Here is an 18,427-nt window from a genome sequence, read left to right as displayed (position 1 = left end):
TCGAACCCGGGTCTTCGGCGCGACGAGCGAACACCAGACTACATCACCACTCCAGTAGCGCCTACAAGCTGACGGAAATAGCCGATAGTGAGATAGGTGTTGATTTTACCGAATTTCGCAACCGTGAGCGGGCAATTTCAGTTATATCAGTGTGTCTCTTTGGTGTGGGAGGAAAACACGAAGTGCTGCAGGTATTAGCTATTTAACAGTTTGGTGAAATCAACGAACACGAGTAGGGTGTTGACAAACCTAGACACATAATCATTGCTCGTTGTTGCTCATAATATCAGCCACTGGTCACAAAGCAACGTTGAACGCCGTCGGTCCAGAAACGAACGTTACAGACCGCTGATTGCAAAACTTCTGATTGCGACTTCAAACAACATACTCCTCTCTAAACCGATTCTGTATAGGAAATCCATGAATCCATTTTTTTGTCTTGTACGTAGAACGCGCAGCGCGACCTTGACCCTTGTCCCTCGCGCTGAGGAGACCTGCCACCATATATATATATTCATCTGACAGTTGATACCACCCTGTAAACACAGCCGACAACGCGCAGCCGGTCCCCCGTCGCATATTCAAGGCTAGAATACAGCGTCCGGCCGTGAAGAGTCGGTATCGAGTTAGAAGGGAGTTTTGGTAGTGTCCGAGCACTGACCTTGACCACACCCGCCTTGCGTCTACATCCCGGAGGTGATAAACAGCATCATCAGGTAGGTGAACTGCACGTGAATGTATTCTCCTATCAGAGATAGAAAGGAAAGTGGGACTGGCCTTTTTCAAACATTACGCAATTTTATCTCAGGCATAAACAATGACTCTGATATGAGCAGCGTTGAAACTCGTGGTCGTGGTGTTAGGAAAAGTGTGAGTCTATGAAAGCATGGGAGTTTCTCTTGTCATCAAAGCGTATTGTAGGAGACAAGTACACGTGTACTTATGTTGTCATCAAAGCGTAATGAAGGAGACAAGTACACGTGTACTTATGTTGTCATCAGAGCGAATTGACGGAGACAAGTACACCTGTTGTAATGTTGTCATCAGAGTGTATTGTAGGAGACAACTACACGTGTGTACTTATGTTGTCATCAGAGGGTATTGAAGGTGACAAGTACACCTGTACTTATGTTGTCATCAGAGCGTATTGACGGAGACAAGTGCACCTGTACTTATGTTGTCATCAGAGCGTACTGAAAGAGACAAGAACACCTGTACTTATGTTGTCATCAGAGCGTATTGTAGGAGACAAGTGCACCTGTATTATGTTGTCATCAGAGCGTATGGTAGGAGACAAGTACACCTGTACTTATGTTTGTCATCAGAGCGTATTGTAGGAGACAAGTGCACCTGTACTTATGTTGTCATCAGAGCGTATGGTAGGAGACAAGTACACCTGTACTTATGTTGTCATCAGAGCGTACTGAAAGAGACAAGTACACCTGTACTCATGTTATCATCAGAGCGTACTGAAGGAGACAAGTACACCTGTACTTATGTTGTCATCAGAGCGTATGGTAGGAGACAAGTACACCTGTACTCATGTTGTCATCAGAGCGTATTGAAGGTGACAAGTGCACCTGTACTTATGTTGTCATCAGAGCGTATTGTAGGAGACAAGTACACCTGTACTCATGTTGTCATCAGAGCGTATTGTAGGAGACAAGTACACGTGTACTCATGTTGTCATCAGAGTGTACTGAAGGAGACAAGTACACGTGTACTCATGTTGTCATCAGAGTGTACTGAAGGAGACAAGTACACGTGTACTCATGTTGTCATCAGAGCGTATTGTAGGAGACAAGTACATCTGTACTCATGTCGACATCAGAGCCTATTGTAGGAAACGTCTATATTTCCTCCACTACTTTCGGAGAGTACAAGGACAGAACTACATACGAGTATTAACATGCACTTTTTACTCGATGACCTGTTAAAGATACGGGATAGATTGCAGCTGCCATGAGCTGATTTCCTGCGCCACGATGTTGATTAATTGTCCCCACGTATCAAGCGACATCCCGTCCACAAGGGGTGTAATACCACGAAGCAATGTCACAATCTATACTTCATGGTCATCACAGTCTTCTACTTGAAGGTACTGGTTTAATGAGAAGTGGTCAAACAGTTTTTCATACAGAATATTCCGATGTGCTGTGATCCTATCACAGTCCACAAGCTGGTAATACACAATGTCAGCACAGTCATTGTCACCCATGTGACAGACGACAGATGTAACAGGGAGAATTCCAAGTTTAACTATAGCATATATTCGTCTATTATACATATTGTCCATCTTACATATGTTCCATAGTCGGAGCTAGTCGTTCATGTATTTTGCAGAATCGTTGTGGATCCTGGCATCTTGATATTTTCTCTGTCTGGTTCCGGGCTTTAGCCCTCCTGGTGGATTGTTCACAGTTCTCCTCCATGTCGACCGCCTCCGTGGTCTAGTGGTAGAGCGTCCGCCCGGAGAGCGGAAGGTCCGGGGTTCGATCCCCGGCCGTGTCATACCAAAAGACATTGAAAGATGGTACTTGTTGTTACCCTGTCTGGCGCTCGGCATTAAGGGGCTTAAACAAGGACTGGTCGGCTCGGAGTCAGTATACTGTGTCTGAGTGGGGTATTCATGTTAAACTGCGGCATGGTATCCCTGTGAGCTAGCACTATAAATCGGCATCAGTCCCGACTAGTACAAGCAGCCACACAAACACACACACGTACATGCAAATACAAATTTCACCTCACCTTACCTCTCCTCCATGTCGCCTTTGTAGGGAAATGTCCGTCATTAATATACGCTTCAATTACATAAAACAGTCCATACTGTTTGACTACGTTAAGTAGACCATGTATCACTGATGTTTTGTTTGTTTGTTTGTTGTTTAACGCCGCACTAAGCAATATTCCATCTATATGACGGCGGTCTGTAATTAATCGAGTCTGGACCAGACAATCCAGTGATTGATACCATGAGCATCGATCCACGCAATTGGGATCGATGACATGTATCAACCAGATCTGCGAGCCTGACCACCCGATCCCGTTAATCGCCTTTTACGACAAGCATAGTCGCCTATTACGGCAAGCATGGGTTGCTGAAGACCTATTCTACCCCGGAATCTTCACGGGTCGTATCACCGATGTACGATGGATGTCTTTCCTCACGTATTGTGTCAATCTGAAGTAAAACAAGGTCTTGATGAAATGTTGTGATTTAGATATACATAATCTACCAATGTAAACCAGCATGCATTTGTCCATCACAGATTCTACTGTTCATAGACCAAGCGTTAGCGTGGTGACGTCATCTGGCGATATTCTGTGGAAGTTCTGCACTAATCCGGCGAAATAACATTGTGATACGTCTTGCTCATGTAGCTCCTCTACAGAGGAGAATAACTCAACGCCATATTTGAACGCAGGATACAGGAGTTAGGCCCCCCTGCTCGGAGTCCAATGTCTCTTAGAGAGCCAAAGGTATGTCTGTAATTGGAACATGCTCTTGTAGTTCTCTTTGTGTGTAGGCATTACACATCCGGCGTATACAGTGGTGGTATTAACTTGAAGTTTCGTTCTGTGAAGTTTGAAAACAATCTGCTCTATGGCTGCCAGTGTAGACAAGACCACAACTTTTCTTCGCGTTGTATGATAGTCTCCACTGACAGGTATATTCATGAACTTCATCAAGAAACATCTGCATTTCTATCTGTGAAGATCTAATCAGTGTTGTAACGTCTACTATCAGCACAGTAGGAGTTTGTTCCCCTTCAACGATGTCTTGTATTGGCAAAGTCGAGGTCAGCAATAAATCCATTAAATATAAACTAAAAACATCCGTGCTGATAGAACTCGTCGTTGCCAAACACCCTGACGAACTTTGAAGAAGTCACTTGCATATCCGTCATATTTGACACATGATGTAGCGCCTTTATATGAATGTGGTATCAGGTTTCAGACTCGACCATATATTCCGCATTCGGACAATTTCAGGAGTAGGCCATCGTGTCAGTACTGCAAGACTGACTCGGAACTTTCTAAACCAGCAGAACGTTGACGTTTTGCCCTGGCCTGCCAACTCACCCGATATGAATCCTATTGAACATATGTGGGACCATCGTGACAGACATATTAGAGCACGCCATCAGCCTCCCGTCAACAGACAAGAATTGCAGCAGGCCCTGAGAGACGAGTGGCAACGGATTCCAGTCCACGTCATCAGAAGACTGACGTCATCGATGAGGGGACGTAACACAGCATGCATTGAGGCAGCTGGAGGTCATGCACGCTATTGAAGGCAACTGTGTCGACAATGAACTTATAGTGTGTCTGACAAGTTTTTGGTGACATTTCAGCCAACTTTTGAAAATGAAATTTCTTACCCCACCATCGTTTACCTTGAGCTTACATTACCTGTGATTGCACAATTTCATTCAAACTGTGGTTGATCAATCATTTGTTACCCCTCCCTAGATTATATTAATTTTATATATTTATAATTCCCAACAAAACCTCTTCTTGTTATTTTTATCGATCGTGGAACTGGACCTATACTTTCTTTTGCCGCCCAGTTTAGATGGATAGCAGTTGTGGCGCCATGTTCCTTTCTAAAGCCGCATTGAAGTTTATTTGGGAAGCTCGGATTTGACACTATTTGAGGATTATCCGTTTGAATAACTCTACAAATACACCTGTAATTATGCTGTCATCAGAGCGCATTGTCGAAAACAAGTACACATGCACTCATGTTGCCATCAGAGCGTATTGAAGGAGACAAGTACACACGTACTCCTTTTGTTATCAGAGCGTATTGAAGGAAACAGGTACACATGCACTCATGTTATCAACGACATGTGTTGTAGGAGATGTATATACGTGTGATGTTGCTGACGCTGGCGCTATGCTGTCTGTGGTTTCCGGTTTGTGCCGTCGTCGACAGTGACATGAAGTTCGTGGACCTGACCCACCCAGTGGGCGATCGTGAAAACCCACCGGGGAGCCCGCCATTTAATCTCACACGCATCCTCACCATGAACATTCGCCCTGGAATAGTGTAAGTATGGGAAGTTCACCACATATTGATACTCACGGATACAGTATATAATAAGACCTGCAGTAATGTCGCAGTTAGAAACTGAGCTCCACAAAGTTTATAATATTTAATCCATTCGAACCCTAGTGTCAATTTCTGGAACGATTTCAGCTTGCAAATGGAGTTAATTAAAGGATGGCCTGCCTCGGGCTATTCAGTCCTAGCAAGTAATTATGAACCCACGTATTTGTCTGCTAACTCAAATTGTGTGATGTGTTACACCAATTATAAGTTTTATAAGTTCATGATCGATCACATTTACTAAATTTACATGGAAATAATGTGACAGTTCATAGTAGGTATGTCTACACACAAACTGTAGTGAGTGAGTGAGTATGGTTTTACGCCGCTTTTAGCAATATTCCAGCAATATCACGGCGGGGGACACCAGAAATGGGCTTCACACATTGTACCCATGTCGGGAATCGAACCCGGGTCTTCGGCGTGACGAGCGAACGTTTTAACCACTAGGCTACCCGACCGCCCCCACAAACTGTAGAGCAGACTCCTCTATTAATAGTGTAGTTTTTTAGTTTTGTCGTTTTCATCCTCATTTCTTTTGTCCTCCTTGTTAATCAATATTAATGACATTAATCTATCATGAGCTCATTTTCCACCAGAGCCGAGGCCAATGCGTTCAGTACCCCCGAACACCCCGGCACCCACATCGACGCCCCCCTTCACTTCTGCCCGTCGGGACTGCCCGTCGGGGACATTCCCATCCAACAACTCAGCGGACCTGGTTTCGTCCTTGACCTTACAGCGGAAGCGGAAGCGAACCCGGATTTCCAGGTCACCACGCAAACCTTGACAAACTTTGAAAAGGTGCATGGTCGCATTCAGGATGGTGCTGTAGTTTTATTTAATTTCGGCTGGGACAAATTCTGGCCTGACATGAATCGAGTGTATAATTCGGAATCAATGTTGATAGGGACATACCACTACCCAGGTCTGAGTCCATATGCGTCAAGATGGCTGACATCCAACAGGAAGGTCCATGCTGTGGGGAGTGACACCCCCTCCATTGACTACGGCCTGACGACCTTGTTTGAAACTCACGTGAACCTATTGTGTGACAATGGCGTCATCATATTGGAAAATGTGGCTAATCTAGGAAACATGACAGCGACAGGGTCACGTGTATACATCGGCGCCATAAGGTTGGAGAGGGGGAGCGGAACACCCGCTCGGATATTTGCCACCCTGGATTCAGGTTCCGAAGCATCCCTCGCACCTGGTCCTGCTGCTGCTGTTGTGACGCTTGTCGTGTTCGGAGTGTTACAGATTTCAGCGTAGATGTCCATGTTAGGATTGTGGGCTATAAAGTGATATCAGTTCCAGAGTATCATAAATTGTATCATAAAGTCGTAGAGATTGATCGCTTTTGAAAAGTGGTGACGTTTATATCTTGTCCGCAAGTTGTATCATCACTTTAGTAACGGCTATGTTCTCGACCCAATACTGTATACTGTCCCATCGTACAAAAGTACATATCAACGTCATAAAGATGAATTGTTACCATAGCAATGTATATGTATCCTTTTTAGAAAAGTAAATTGTCATCATAGGAATTATATATATATATTCTTGTCAGAAACATTGTATGTCACCATAGCGACGGATACATTATTAGAAACCATTACCTAGATTAGTCACAATAAACGGATTTAGCCTTTTTTTTATCATAGACGGAACTTTGTTTTTAGACAGTGCCTCAACTACTATATAGACCAAATTTAAAAAAAAATTGTTAAAGATAATTTAAAGCACAAAAATAGCTTCGTCAGTGATCGTCTTTAGCGGCAATCCTTAGGTCCGCTTGCTATAGTCCGTCAACCATCATTTGACACACGTTTTTTCAGAATCATTTTCCATTAAATACACATTCACGCAACTAAAGTTAGTTATTATCTAATAATAAAAAATACCTTACTAGAAATACCTGTTTTGTAATATTTCATGTCCGAATACAAATATTTCCTTCTTTGTTATCATGTGAGTTTGTTACCGCCGGCGTGGCACTGTAGTGGGGGAGAACACAGACGATTTACCGTCTCACAACAATGGCATAATGTGTGCTAAACATCCTTGCTGCATGCATGACCCAAGGCCTCGTCCAATGGAAAAACCGCATCGTTGTAAACTTCACATTAAAAATCTCAACTTGCACAGAAAGCAGATGACCGCGAGACAGTTATTAAAGTTGGGCATAATGTGTCCAATATTATTTTTGGAATACTATTATGTTTATTTTGTTTGCAGCAACATGTCCAGTCCAGAAAATACTACTGATATTAAAAACATCGAGTAAACTTACCTTGCCGGTACCTATGTAATATGACCTAGACGACCGACAAGTATGTATCTCACCGTGCTTGTAAGTGACACTCTTCTGTTAACTCACAATGAGAACACTGAATAGTGACAGTTTAAATCTGCCGCATATGTAGGCATGACAGCACGGGTCCAGAATGTGCCATAGACTTGAGAATCCGCAATTGAACAACTGCCTTATTAATCTGCCACTAGGTTTGCCACATTAACACGAACTGGTCAGTTATGTTGTGTTTTGACCAGTTAGTAGTTTGCACGAGCAAATGTTAATATGGTTAAGCAGCAGAAAGATGCAGGTAATGGTAGACGTATGCTTGATAAAGATGCTAGTTCCAAAGGTCACAATAAAAAAGCATGCTAATCAGACAGTTACTTGTCATTTAATCAAAGCATATTTTCGACCCGTGAAGATCCGCTGTAGAAAAGGTCTTCAGCAACCCATGCTTGCCGTAAAAGGCGACTATCGGGATCGGGTGGTCAAGGTCACTGACTTGGTTGATGCATGTAATCTTATCCCAATTGCGTGGATCGATGCTCATGACATCAATCACTTGGATGTCTGGTCCAGACTCCATTATTTACAAACCGCCGTTATATAGCTGGAATATTGCGTTAAACAAACAAATAACCAAGCAACCAAGCAACCAACCAACCAAACAAACAAACAAAACATATTATCAGGGAGTCTATTTAGAGTCTCCCTGATGTTATGAACCTTAAAACAAGATTAAGCTCCACTCCCAGCAGTTTGATACAATGTGGATTAAATTAATGAGGTTCTTGTGCAGATGTGTAAGTCCTGGTGTGACAGTCGTCTGCCATGTGTTTCAGCAAAGGGGTACGTCTTCTCACTATCTTCCCACAAGGATACGCCGAGATATCACTCACTCACTCACTCATGCACTCGTCAGCACTCAAGGTCAGCATACATAATTCTTCGTACAAAGCATTTCTTAAATAGCAGACTGAAAATAAGATTATTTACTGATTATAACGCAAATTAACACTGTGCATTTGACATTCCCATGTAGATTACAAAACCAATTTTGATGCGATACACCCCACAATCGTTGAGCAAAAGAAACTGAAAATACTTGCCTGTTTCCAACACCCTGGTTTAACCAAACAAAACCATACCCAAGTTCAAACAAAATCCGATCCGTTTGCCTTCCGGCATTATCTGGGGAACCTATGACATCGCACGAACAACAATTTTATACAGTGGGATATACATTGCACAACATACAATAGGTATACAGTGAGTACCTTCCTAATTCACGAAGTTCAGCAGCATTGCTTGTTTTACCAAAATGCCCCAAAATTCGGTTACAAAAATATAGCTGTTCCCTTTCATTACATGTTCAATGTTGATATCACTGAACGTCAGATGCTTTCATTATAATAGGTGCACTCATTCTGTCAAACAAGAACATTGGTGTATTTACAGTGAGCTTATAACTAGATATGTGCTGTATTACCCTAGAATACCACGACATGAAATACTAATAAATACGTATCACAATACGTTTGAAAAATACCGTTATATTGTGTTTTTTTCAAAATCATGCATATCTTCATCAGATAGAAATCTTTACACAAGCATGTGATAAGTGACAAATCGAATTCAATAATGAAAATAAAGGAATAAACAATTGTTTTCTGTGATCGAAAAGGCGAAATTATTTGTGACTGGTTTCCTGTATATGATGTGTGTATTACGCATGTTTTGTATACAGACACTGCAGGGACGATACACTAGGAGGGGCGCGGCTACTCTGGGAACGCTTGTAAGCGTATGTTGAAGCGATTACCTCTAATGTACACACATACCCCTCCTGGATTTCTACCAAGTGTACCTTTCTCCTCATAAGACGAGAAACAAACATGATCCTTACAAATATCTTTTCACTTTTCTTATGATATCTTATCTGTAACCCGACCATGATCCAAAGACAGCATCCTGCACCATCCGTATACAGACAGTCCCTGCTAGGACACTGGTAACAGGGGCGTCTCCTCATTCTATCTGGCGTTTCCAATTTCAGTAATGGTGGCTTCTTCTGTGCCACATGTGTATCTCTCCTCCCCAACAAACAATTTACAGGACTGGATATATACCAGGTGAAGTGAAATAGTAGTTAGGTAAATATTTGAAGAATGACCCGGTTTAAATCTTTGATGAAGTTAAGGGTCAGTTACATACAACTGATAATGGTAAGGGTTTTTCATTTATCATTGATAAGGCGAACGGTCAGCTATATATCATTGATAAGGCGAGCGGTCAGTTAGAAATCATTGATGAAGTAAGCGGTCAGTTATGTATCATTGATAAGGCGAGGGGTCAGTTATATATCATTGATGAAGTAAGTGGTCAGTTATATATCATTGATGAAGTAAGGGGTCAGTTATATATCATTGATGAAGTAAGGGGTCAGTTATATATCATTGATGAAGTAAGGGATCAGTTATAGATCATTGATAAAGTAAGCCTTAAGTAAAGGGTCAGTTATATATCACAGATGAAATATATCAGTTATGTATGATAGAAGAAGTTTAGGGAAAATTATATATAATTGATAAGGTAAGGGGTTATTTATATATCACATGTGAAATAAAGGGTCAGTTAAATATGATAGAAGAAAAGGGTCAGTTATATATCATAGATGAAATAAAGGGTCAGATATATATGACAGAAGAAAAGGGTCACTAATATATCACATATGAAATAAAGGGTCAGATGTATATGATAGAAGGAAAGGGTCAGTTATATATCATAGATGAAATAAAGGGTCAGATATATATGATAGGAGGAAAGGGTCAGTTATATATCATAGATGAAATAAAGGGTCAGATATATATGATAAAAGGAAAGGGTCAATTATATATAATAGATAAAATAAAGGGTCAGATATATATGATAGAAGGAAAGGGTCAGTTATATATCAAAGATGAAATAAAGGTTACATATCACAGAGAAGGTGTAGGGTCAGTAATATATCATTGATAAGGTTAAGGGACAGTTACATATCAATGAATTGGTAAACGGCCGTTTTTCATGACAGAATAAGTAAAGGTTATATATAATAGAGAAGACATAGGGTCAGTTATAAATCACCTTTTTTACAGGATCAGTTATATTTTTGATCACTTATATGGTAAACGGTCGTTATATATGATAGAGAAGACATAGGGTCAGTTATATATCACCTTTATGGTACAGGATCAGTTATATATCACTTATATGGTAAACGGTCGTTTTATGTGATGGAAGAAGTAAAGCGTCAGTTACACATCACAGTTGACGTAAAGGATTATGAATGCAGAATAGTTGAAATTATATCTTAATATTCATGTTCATATTATTATTCAAGACTGCGCCCAGAGTGGTTTATTCTCCCTGCAGTGTTTTATTGTACGGTAAACAACGACAACGAGTCGTTTATTTCTTATATGCGATCTTAACATTATGTACCGCCTCTTTAAGGATGTTGATAAAATGTACAAACTTTAAAAATATTTACCCAAATTTCAATAATGATGACTTCCTGAATAGAATCCGACCTGTTTTACGAACAGGTGGGTTAAGTTTGGTATTTCTCGCATATTCACTCTATCTGCACGTCGATTATCTGGACCTTTTCACCCAATACCGATTGTCATATCTCTCCCACTTTTGGATGCGATCGATAGGCCACTGCGTTTATCTGCGTTGCCCAGCTACATCTATAGGAAACAACTTATTAGACACTTCCCTCGAAAAAAATAACGTCGTCTAATATATGACGTCATCCAATTGCGAACGCATATTTGAATCTCTAGAAATGATGTCATGCTGGAAAATATTGTATCGGGAAATAAACCACGCTTCGTTCTTCATTGTTCTTTGCGATTTACCGCTTCGCTATGTTATATGACCTGATAAAATGTCGAAATTTAATGGAACTGGGACAAACTTAAATAAGTACCATCACACCCAACACAATGTAACAATAGAGTGATCACACGAACGGTGAGTGAGTGAGTGAGTGAGTGAGTGAGTGAGTGAGTGAGTGAGTGAGTGGTGTTTAACACCGCTTTTAACAGCATTCCAGTTATATCACGGCGTGTCAGCTTAATGTGGGAGGAAAGCCCGAAGTGGTGCAAGTCACATACGTTTAACACTTTGGTGAAGCCCACGTGCACGGGTATGGTGCTGACAAATCAAAATCATAAGGGCGAACCGGAATTCGAACCCACAATCATGGGTTTCTGACGTGCCAAAGGGGCGCAACTCTGCATCGCGAATTGCGGCGCCTTAGGCGACTGGACCACCCGTGCCTCCAAAGCAGGGAAGAGCTTCTGAACCAGAAACACAGGAATTGTGTATTAATAATAAAAATGCAACCATTGTTAATAAGAGTTATTAGCACATATAAATCTACGTCTTCATATAAATGAAACTGCCTCCGTGGTCGAGTGGTAGAGCGTCCACCCGGAGAGCGAAATGTCGGGAAGTTCAATCCCCGGCCGCGTCATAGCAAAAGACGTTTAAAGATGGTACTTGTTGTTACCCTGCCTGACGCTCGGCATTAAGGGGCTGAAACAAAGACTGATTGGCTCGGAGTCATTACTGTCAGTACACTGTGTCTGAGTGAGTTATTCATGTAAACCTGGCATGATATCCCAGCGAGCTATCATTATAAAATCGGCATTAGTCCGGACTAGTACAAGCACAACACACACACACACACACACACACACACACACACACACACACACACACACACACACACACACACACACACACACACACACACACACACACACACACACACGTGCATACATGTCGCTATATAAGGGCAATAATCTTGAACGCGGCGTTAAACCCCATTTCACTTCACTTTATGTAAATCAATATTCTTCTCCTTTTGTTGCAGGTTTCAACCACGTGTTGGTGTAGACATGAACGTCTTCTGTATACTTGTAAGCACGTGCCTGTGCCTCGGTCTGGCTGAAGATGAGATCATTGACCTCACTCACACGTTCGGGAAAAGGACGATCTACTGGCCGGGAAATCCCCCGTTTAACTTTTCCAACGTCTTCCTGATAAATGTGTCCCCGGGAGTTGTGTAAGTGTGTGGGAGGATGAGTGAGGTTGATGTCAGCTTATTGTGTGAGGAAAACCCAAGCTTACGCAGGTGCACGTAGGGTTATCTGAGGGACATACCCATACTTTGTGAGGTATCGGCTCAGACACTGAGGGCGGTATTGATAGAGTTATACCAAATTCAGGGTCTTAAATGGTTAACCGGCAACTTATGAATTGAAGGCGAATTTCACAAAAGAAGTTGAATAAAATATAGCAATTTTAACACTGTTACAATTGCAAAGGGCGCGCAGACAGGTTGTTGTCACGTGGCTATAGGTACCCCCATCTATATCGTACTGATAGCTATAGGTACCCCCATCTATATCGTACTGATGGCTATAGGTACCCCCATCTATATCGTACTGATAGCTATAGGTACCCCAATCTATATCGTACTGATGGCTATAGGTACCCCCATCTATATCGTACTGATGGCTATAGGTACCCCCATTTATATCGTACTGATGGCCTTTTCTCTTTGCTATTCGTGATAATCTTGACATGACTGTTTTTGTTTTCGTAAATTCCGAAACTAAATGTCGATGTTAGATGACTTTTATACGCTTATACGGATGGAGATAGTTCTGCATTACATTTGCCATTGTTAAAGTCATTTCTTACGTATTTGAGCGATGAAATTAACTTTTTCACAAACTGCCATGTTGGCTGCGTTTGGTTGAAGCTTTATATTATGCAGCGTTTTTTCAAATGTTGGGACATTAAAATAATTTGGTAACGTTTCTTTGCTCGTCAGTTTATGTGTACCCGTGTTCGAATTGGTCTCCAAGTACCGTACTTGCTGGTTGTAGGAAAGGGTTAAGTTGGATAGTAAGGTCAGTATTTGACTGAATGCTATCTTGCCCCTACTGCTTGGGTTGTTGCTGATGTTGCCTGGTCCAGAATAGATTATTGAGTGGCGCCGTGATGAGGATGGAAAGTTGCTCACTGCGGCGTTGAACAACATTAGCTCGATAATTCTGACATGTATTTAGAATTGTGATCTGCTTTACCAACTTTTCACAAACTGCCATGTTGGCTGCGTTTGGTTGAATCTTTATATTATGCAGCGTTTTTTCAAATGTTGGGACATTAAAATAATTTGGTAACGTTTCTTTGCTCGTCAGTTTATGTGTACCCGTGTTCGAATTGGTCTCCAAGTACCGTACTTGCTGGTTGTAGGAAAGGGTTAAGTTGGATAGTAAGGTCAGTATTTGACTGAATGCTATCTTGCCCCTACTGCTTGGGTTGTTGCTGATGTTGCCTGGTCCAGAATAGATTATTGAGTGGCGCCGTGATGAGGATGGAAAGTTGCTCACTGCGGCGTTGAACAACATTAGCTCGATAATTCTGACATGTATTTAGAATTGTGATCTGCTTTACCAACGGGTTGTTATAATGTGTTTTTTTTTGTGTTATGCAGAGCGGAAGCCAATGCGTTCCAGACAGCCGAGCACAGCGGGACTCACATGGATGCCCCCAGACACTTTTGTCCCAAGGGGAAGCGTGTGGAGGAAGTTGTCATGGATCGGTTGTCAGGACCTGGGGTCGTCATCGATGTCAGAAAAGAATCAGAATCCAACCCTGATTTCCAGGTCAGCGAGCAGACTTTCACAGACTGGGAGGCGATGCATGGCACCATTCCAGACGGAGCGATCGTACTTTTCAACTTTGGCTGGGACAAGTTTTGGCCTGAAAGAAAGCGTGTCTTCAACTCCGATGATGTCATGAATCCATCAAGTTTCCACTTTCCAGGGTTGAGTCCCGATGGAACAAAATGGTTGACGAGCAACCGCCGAGTGCACGCGGTGGGGGGCGATACTCCATCTGCCGACCCTGGTCAGACAACTTTATTCGAGGCACACGTGATGTTGCTGTGCGATAATGAGATTATAATTCTGGAGAATGTAGCTAATCTAAACAGTATGCCAGCTACTGGAACTAAGGTATACATTGGCGCCCTGAAGCTTGAACATGGGAGTGGAACACCTGTCAGGCTGTTCGCTGTTCCTATGTCTAATGCCGCCGTGTCCGGGTGTTCTATGTGGCTGTTCACGTTGAGTATGCTGTTACTAGCATTGCTTTAATCAACCGGTGTTCCGGTGTACTATGTGGCTGTTCACGTTGAGCATGTTGTTAATAGCATTGCTTTAATCAACCGGTGTTCCGGTGTACTATGCGACTGTTCACGTTGAGTATGCTGTTACTAGCATTGCTTTAATCAACCGGTGTTCCGGTGTACTATGCGACTGTTCACGTTGAGTATGCTGTTACTAGCATTGCTTTAATCAACCGGTCTTCCAGTGTACTATGTGGCTGTTCACGTTGAGTATGTTGTTAATAGCATTGCTTTAATCAACCGGTATTCTATGTGGCCGTTCAAGTTGAGTATCTTGTTAATGGCATGGCTTTAATAATCCGGTGTTCCTGTGTTCTATGTGGTTGTTGGCATTGTTTGTAGGAAGACCTTAATGCCTGCTTCGTCTGACACTCACACCACTGTTTGGTGTTCCACGTATCATGCCATTGTGGCTTTGTGTTCTGGTCCAATATTCGAGATTTATTGCTGGAAATAACAGCTTCAATGAAGCCTCCTTTCATTTCACACTTAGCAGCACTGATCGGTGATCCGTATCTAGTCTGTGTGTTCTATTCCAATATCCGTGGTTTATTGCTGGTAGGAACAGCTTCACTGACACTTCCCTTCCCTACTGGCACATCAGTAGTCGGTGATCCATATCTAGTCTGTGTGTTCTATTCCAATAATCGCTGCTTAATGTTGTCGATAAAAACAGTGTGTTCTATTCCAAAATTCGTAGTTTATTGCTGGTAGGAACAGCTTCACTGACGCTTCCCTTCGTTCGACACTGGCACATCACTGCTCGACGATCCGTACAGCTTCACTGACGCTTCCCTTCGTTTGACACATGCACGGCACTGCTCGGTGATCCGTATCTAGTCTGTGTGTTCTATTCCAATATTCGTAGTTTATTGCTGGTGGGAACAGATTCACTGACGCTTCCCTTCGTTCGACACTGGCACGGCACTGCTCGGTGATCCGTATCTAGTCTGTGTGTTCTATTCCAATATTCGTAGTTTATTGTTGGTAGGAACAGATTCACTGACGCTTCCCTTCGTTCGACACTGGCACGGCACTGCTCGGTGATCCGTATCTAGTCTGTGTGTTCTATTCCAAAATTCGTAGTTTATTGCTGGTGGGAACAGATTCATGGACGCTTCCCTTCGTTCGACACTGGCACAGCACTGCTCGGTGATCCGTATCTAGTCTGTGTGTTCTATTCCAATATTCGTAGTTTATTGCTGGTGGGAACAGATTCACTGACGCTTCCCTTCGTTCGACACTGGCACGGCACTGCTCGGTGATCCGTATCTAGTCTGTGTGTTCTATTCCAAAATTCGTAGTTTATTGCTGGTGGGAACAGATTCATGGACACTTCCCTTCGTTCGACACTGGCACGGCACTGCTCGGTGATCCGTATCTAGTCTGTGTGTTCTATTCCAATATTCGTAGTTTATTGCTGGTGGGAACAGATTCACTGACGCTTCCCTTCGTTCGACACTGGCACGGCACTGCTCGGTGATCCGTATCTAGTCTGTGTGTTCTATTCCAAAATTCGTAGTTTATTGCTGGTGGGAACAGATTCATGGACGCTTCCCTTCGTTCGACACTGGCACGGCACTGCTCGGTGATCCGTATCTAGTCTGTGTGTTCTATTCCAAAATTCGTAGTTTATTGCTGGTGGGAACAGATTCATGGACGCTTCCCTTCGTTCGACACTGGCACGGCACTGCTCGGTGATCCGTATCTAGTCTGTGTGTTCTATACAGCTTACTTAATAATGCCCCATATCTGCACGAGATAAGCATCATATTAGGGTCCCCCTGAACTGGTAATTAGTGATGTAACTTACACTCTAATAATGTTCATATGGAGTCAAATAAACCATAAAATCCCACACATCTTTGTTCTCATGACTTAAAAACGATCTTTGAGCATCACCGTCTACATCGATCGTCCTCTGTGACGGATGTGTTGTACAATCAACGTCCGTAATTAGGTTTGTAATTAAACTTTGAAAACAGATATTTTTTTATTGGTTACGCAAAAAAGGCAAAACGAATATTTTAAGTTGCCTTCCACAAACCATCCAAGACCTTAGTTCATTTAGTACACGTGGTGAAAGGAATTCGCGTTTATGACCAGAAAAGACAGCCCTTGTCACATTCAGGTTAATTTTTCCAGCCTCTCAAAGACCAGGAAATGTAATTTGACGTCGGATGGATGAGTGTTAGAATACAATGAAAACTTTTAGCAATAAGCCAGTAATATCACGGCGGGGACAACAGAAATGTTTTTTTACGCATTGTACCCATGTTGGGAATCGAACCCGGACCTTCGGTGTGACGAGCCAGCGCTTTAACCACTAGGCCACCCGACCGCCCCCGATAAAGACGGAAGCATAACAATATGTTATGGGTCAATCGGGTCAAACCATGGACGTTGTATGTTGACTTCGATGACACAAGCAGCCAGGTCACACATTGAAACAATTCGATCAGTATTAGTCAATTCCTAGACATGCACTGTTTACTATGGGTCTAATGTTAGTGGATTCTATTCGTTCTTTGGGAACTAGTTGATAACTCGATGAAGGGACAAAGGTTTCCAAAAGGTCTTCAGCAACCCATGCTTGCCCTCAAAGGCGACTATGCTTGTCGTAATAGGCAACAAACAGGATCAGGTGGTCAGGCTCGCTGACTTGCTGGATGCATGTCATCGTATCCCAATTGCGTAGAACGATGCTCATGATATCAATCACAGGATTGTGTGGTCCAGACTCGATTATTTACAGACCGCCGTCTCATAGTTGTAATATTGCTGAGTGCGGCGTTAAACAAACAAACAAACAAACAAACAAACACTGATTAGTGTGGGAGCAATCTGCGTAATATTGGTGCAAATGAAGGTTTTCCACAGACGCGTGCATTATTATTCAGGGAATCGAGCATCCTCTTACCTCTGATATGCCTGACAATCGTGTTACCTTTCCCTTCCCCTTGTAAGTTTTATCTTGAGTTAGTGAGTGAGTTTGGTTTTACGCCGCTTTTAGCAATATTCCAGCAATATCACGGCGGGGGACACCGTTAAACGGCTTCACACATTGTACCCATGTCGGGATTCGAACCCGGGTCTTCGGCGTGACGAGCGAACGCTAACTTTTATCTTGATTAATTACAGGTATGTGCTGGACACGTGTATCTTGGAGGTATTTTTCTGTAGCTGAGACATCAGATGCTTATTTTATTGTTGAACTCACCTCCTCTGTCTCTCACCAATTGTATATTTTTCAAAATGTAGTTTTTTTTCTTATCACAAAATTAGTGAAATTTAAATATTGTTTTACATTTGTATACTTATCCTGCATAACCTTTCATTAGCAACGATTTACTAGCTTGCCTAAGACTTTGTTAGATAAATAAGCCATACATTTGTAAGAGGCGAATTCTGAGACTGAGACTGTATCGACGATATGGATATACAGGTACTTAGTTGTTTTTAGAACGAACGCAGAACGAGTGTTTTTTCCGTTAACAGTTGAACGGCAGTCATTCTCTAATGAATCAAATCTGATCATCAGTCTGTAAAAGTAATATACATGTGCTTTGCAGTTTACAAATTTCAAAGGCGGTATTAGCTCATATTGAAGACGAAGAATGAGTTGCATCATTTATTCTGTAGTCAGTAATAAAATAAACAAATACAATTGATAATCGAAATAAAGTCGAGCGGCGGTTCCAACTCTACCGCTCCAGCAAGCAGGCGTATCCTATTCGCGGCTGTGCATACAGGTGTA

The 18,427-nt window shown here is 42.2% G+C and overlaps 1 protein-coding gene across 3 annotated transcripts; it reads left to right on the top strand.

The window, feature by feature from the left end:
• Nucleotides 1-511: 511 nt before the first annotated feature.
• On the top strand, nucleotides 512-16,528 carry LOC124144234 (isatin hydrolase-like). Of its 3 annotated transcripts, XM_046513539.2 has the most exons (4): nucleotides 521-716; nucleotides 8,258-8,345; nucleotides 12,343-12,534; nucleotides 13,975-16,528. In XM_046513539.2, exons 3-4 carry the CDS (start codon nucleotides 12,368-12,370, stop codon nucleotides 14,636-14,638), a joined length of 831 nt encoding a protein of 276 aa, XP_046369495.2. In that variant the 5' UTR covers nucleotides 521-716; nucleotides 8,258-8,345; nucleotides 12,343-12,367; the 3' UTR covers nucleotides 14,639-16,528. The 3 variants fall into 3 exon arrangements, with proteins under 3 accessions (XP_046369493.2, XP_046369495.2, XP_046369494.2); XM_046513537.2 differs by lacking the exons at nucleotides 8,258-8,345; nucleotides 12,343-12,534; nucleotides 13,975-16,528 and adding exons at nucleotides 4,863-5,053; nucleotides 5,713-7,031 and having other exon boundaries at nucleotides 512-716; XM_046513538.2 differs by lacking the exon at nucleotides 8,258-8,345.
• The last annotated feature ends 1,899 nt before the right edge of the window (nucleotides 16,529-18,427 follow it).

Source organism: Haliotis rufescens, unplaced genomic scaffold (genome assembly GCF_023055435.1).
Source record: "Haliotis rufescens isolate VD_foot unplaced genomic scaffold, xgHalRufe1.0.p SCAF_16, whole genome shotgun sequence".
NCBI classification, from domain to species: domain Eukaryota; kingdom Metazoa; phylum Mollusca; class Gastropoda; order Lepetellida; family Haliotidae; genus Haliotis; species Haliotis rufescens.
This window is presented reverse-complemented; position numbering and strand designations above follow the sequence as displayed.

Excerpts from the sequence above, each read along its gene's own strand:
- LOC124144234 (XM_046513537.2), top strand. The coding sequence starts at position 4,866 with ATGTATATACGTGTGATGTTGCTGACGCTGGCGCTATGCTGTCTGTGG. Across the intron at positions 5,054-5,712 it reads AACATTCGCCCTGGAATAGT|AGCCGAGGCCAATGCGTTCA; the intron begins GTAAGTATGGGA and ends ATTTTCCACCAG.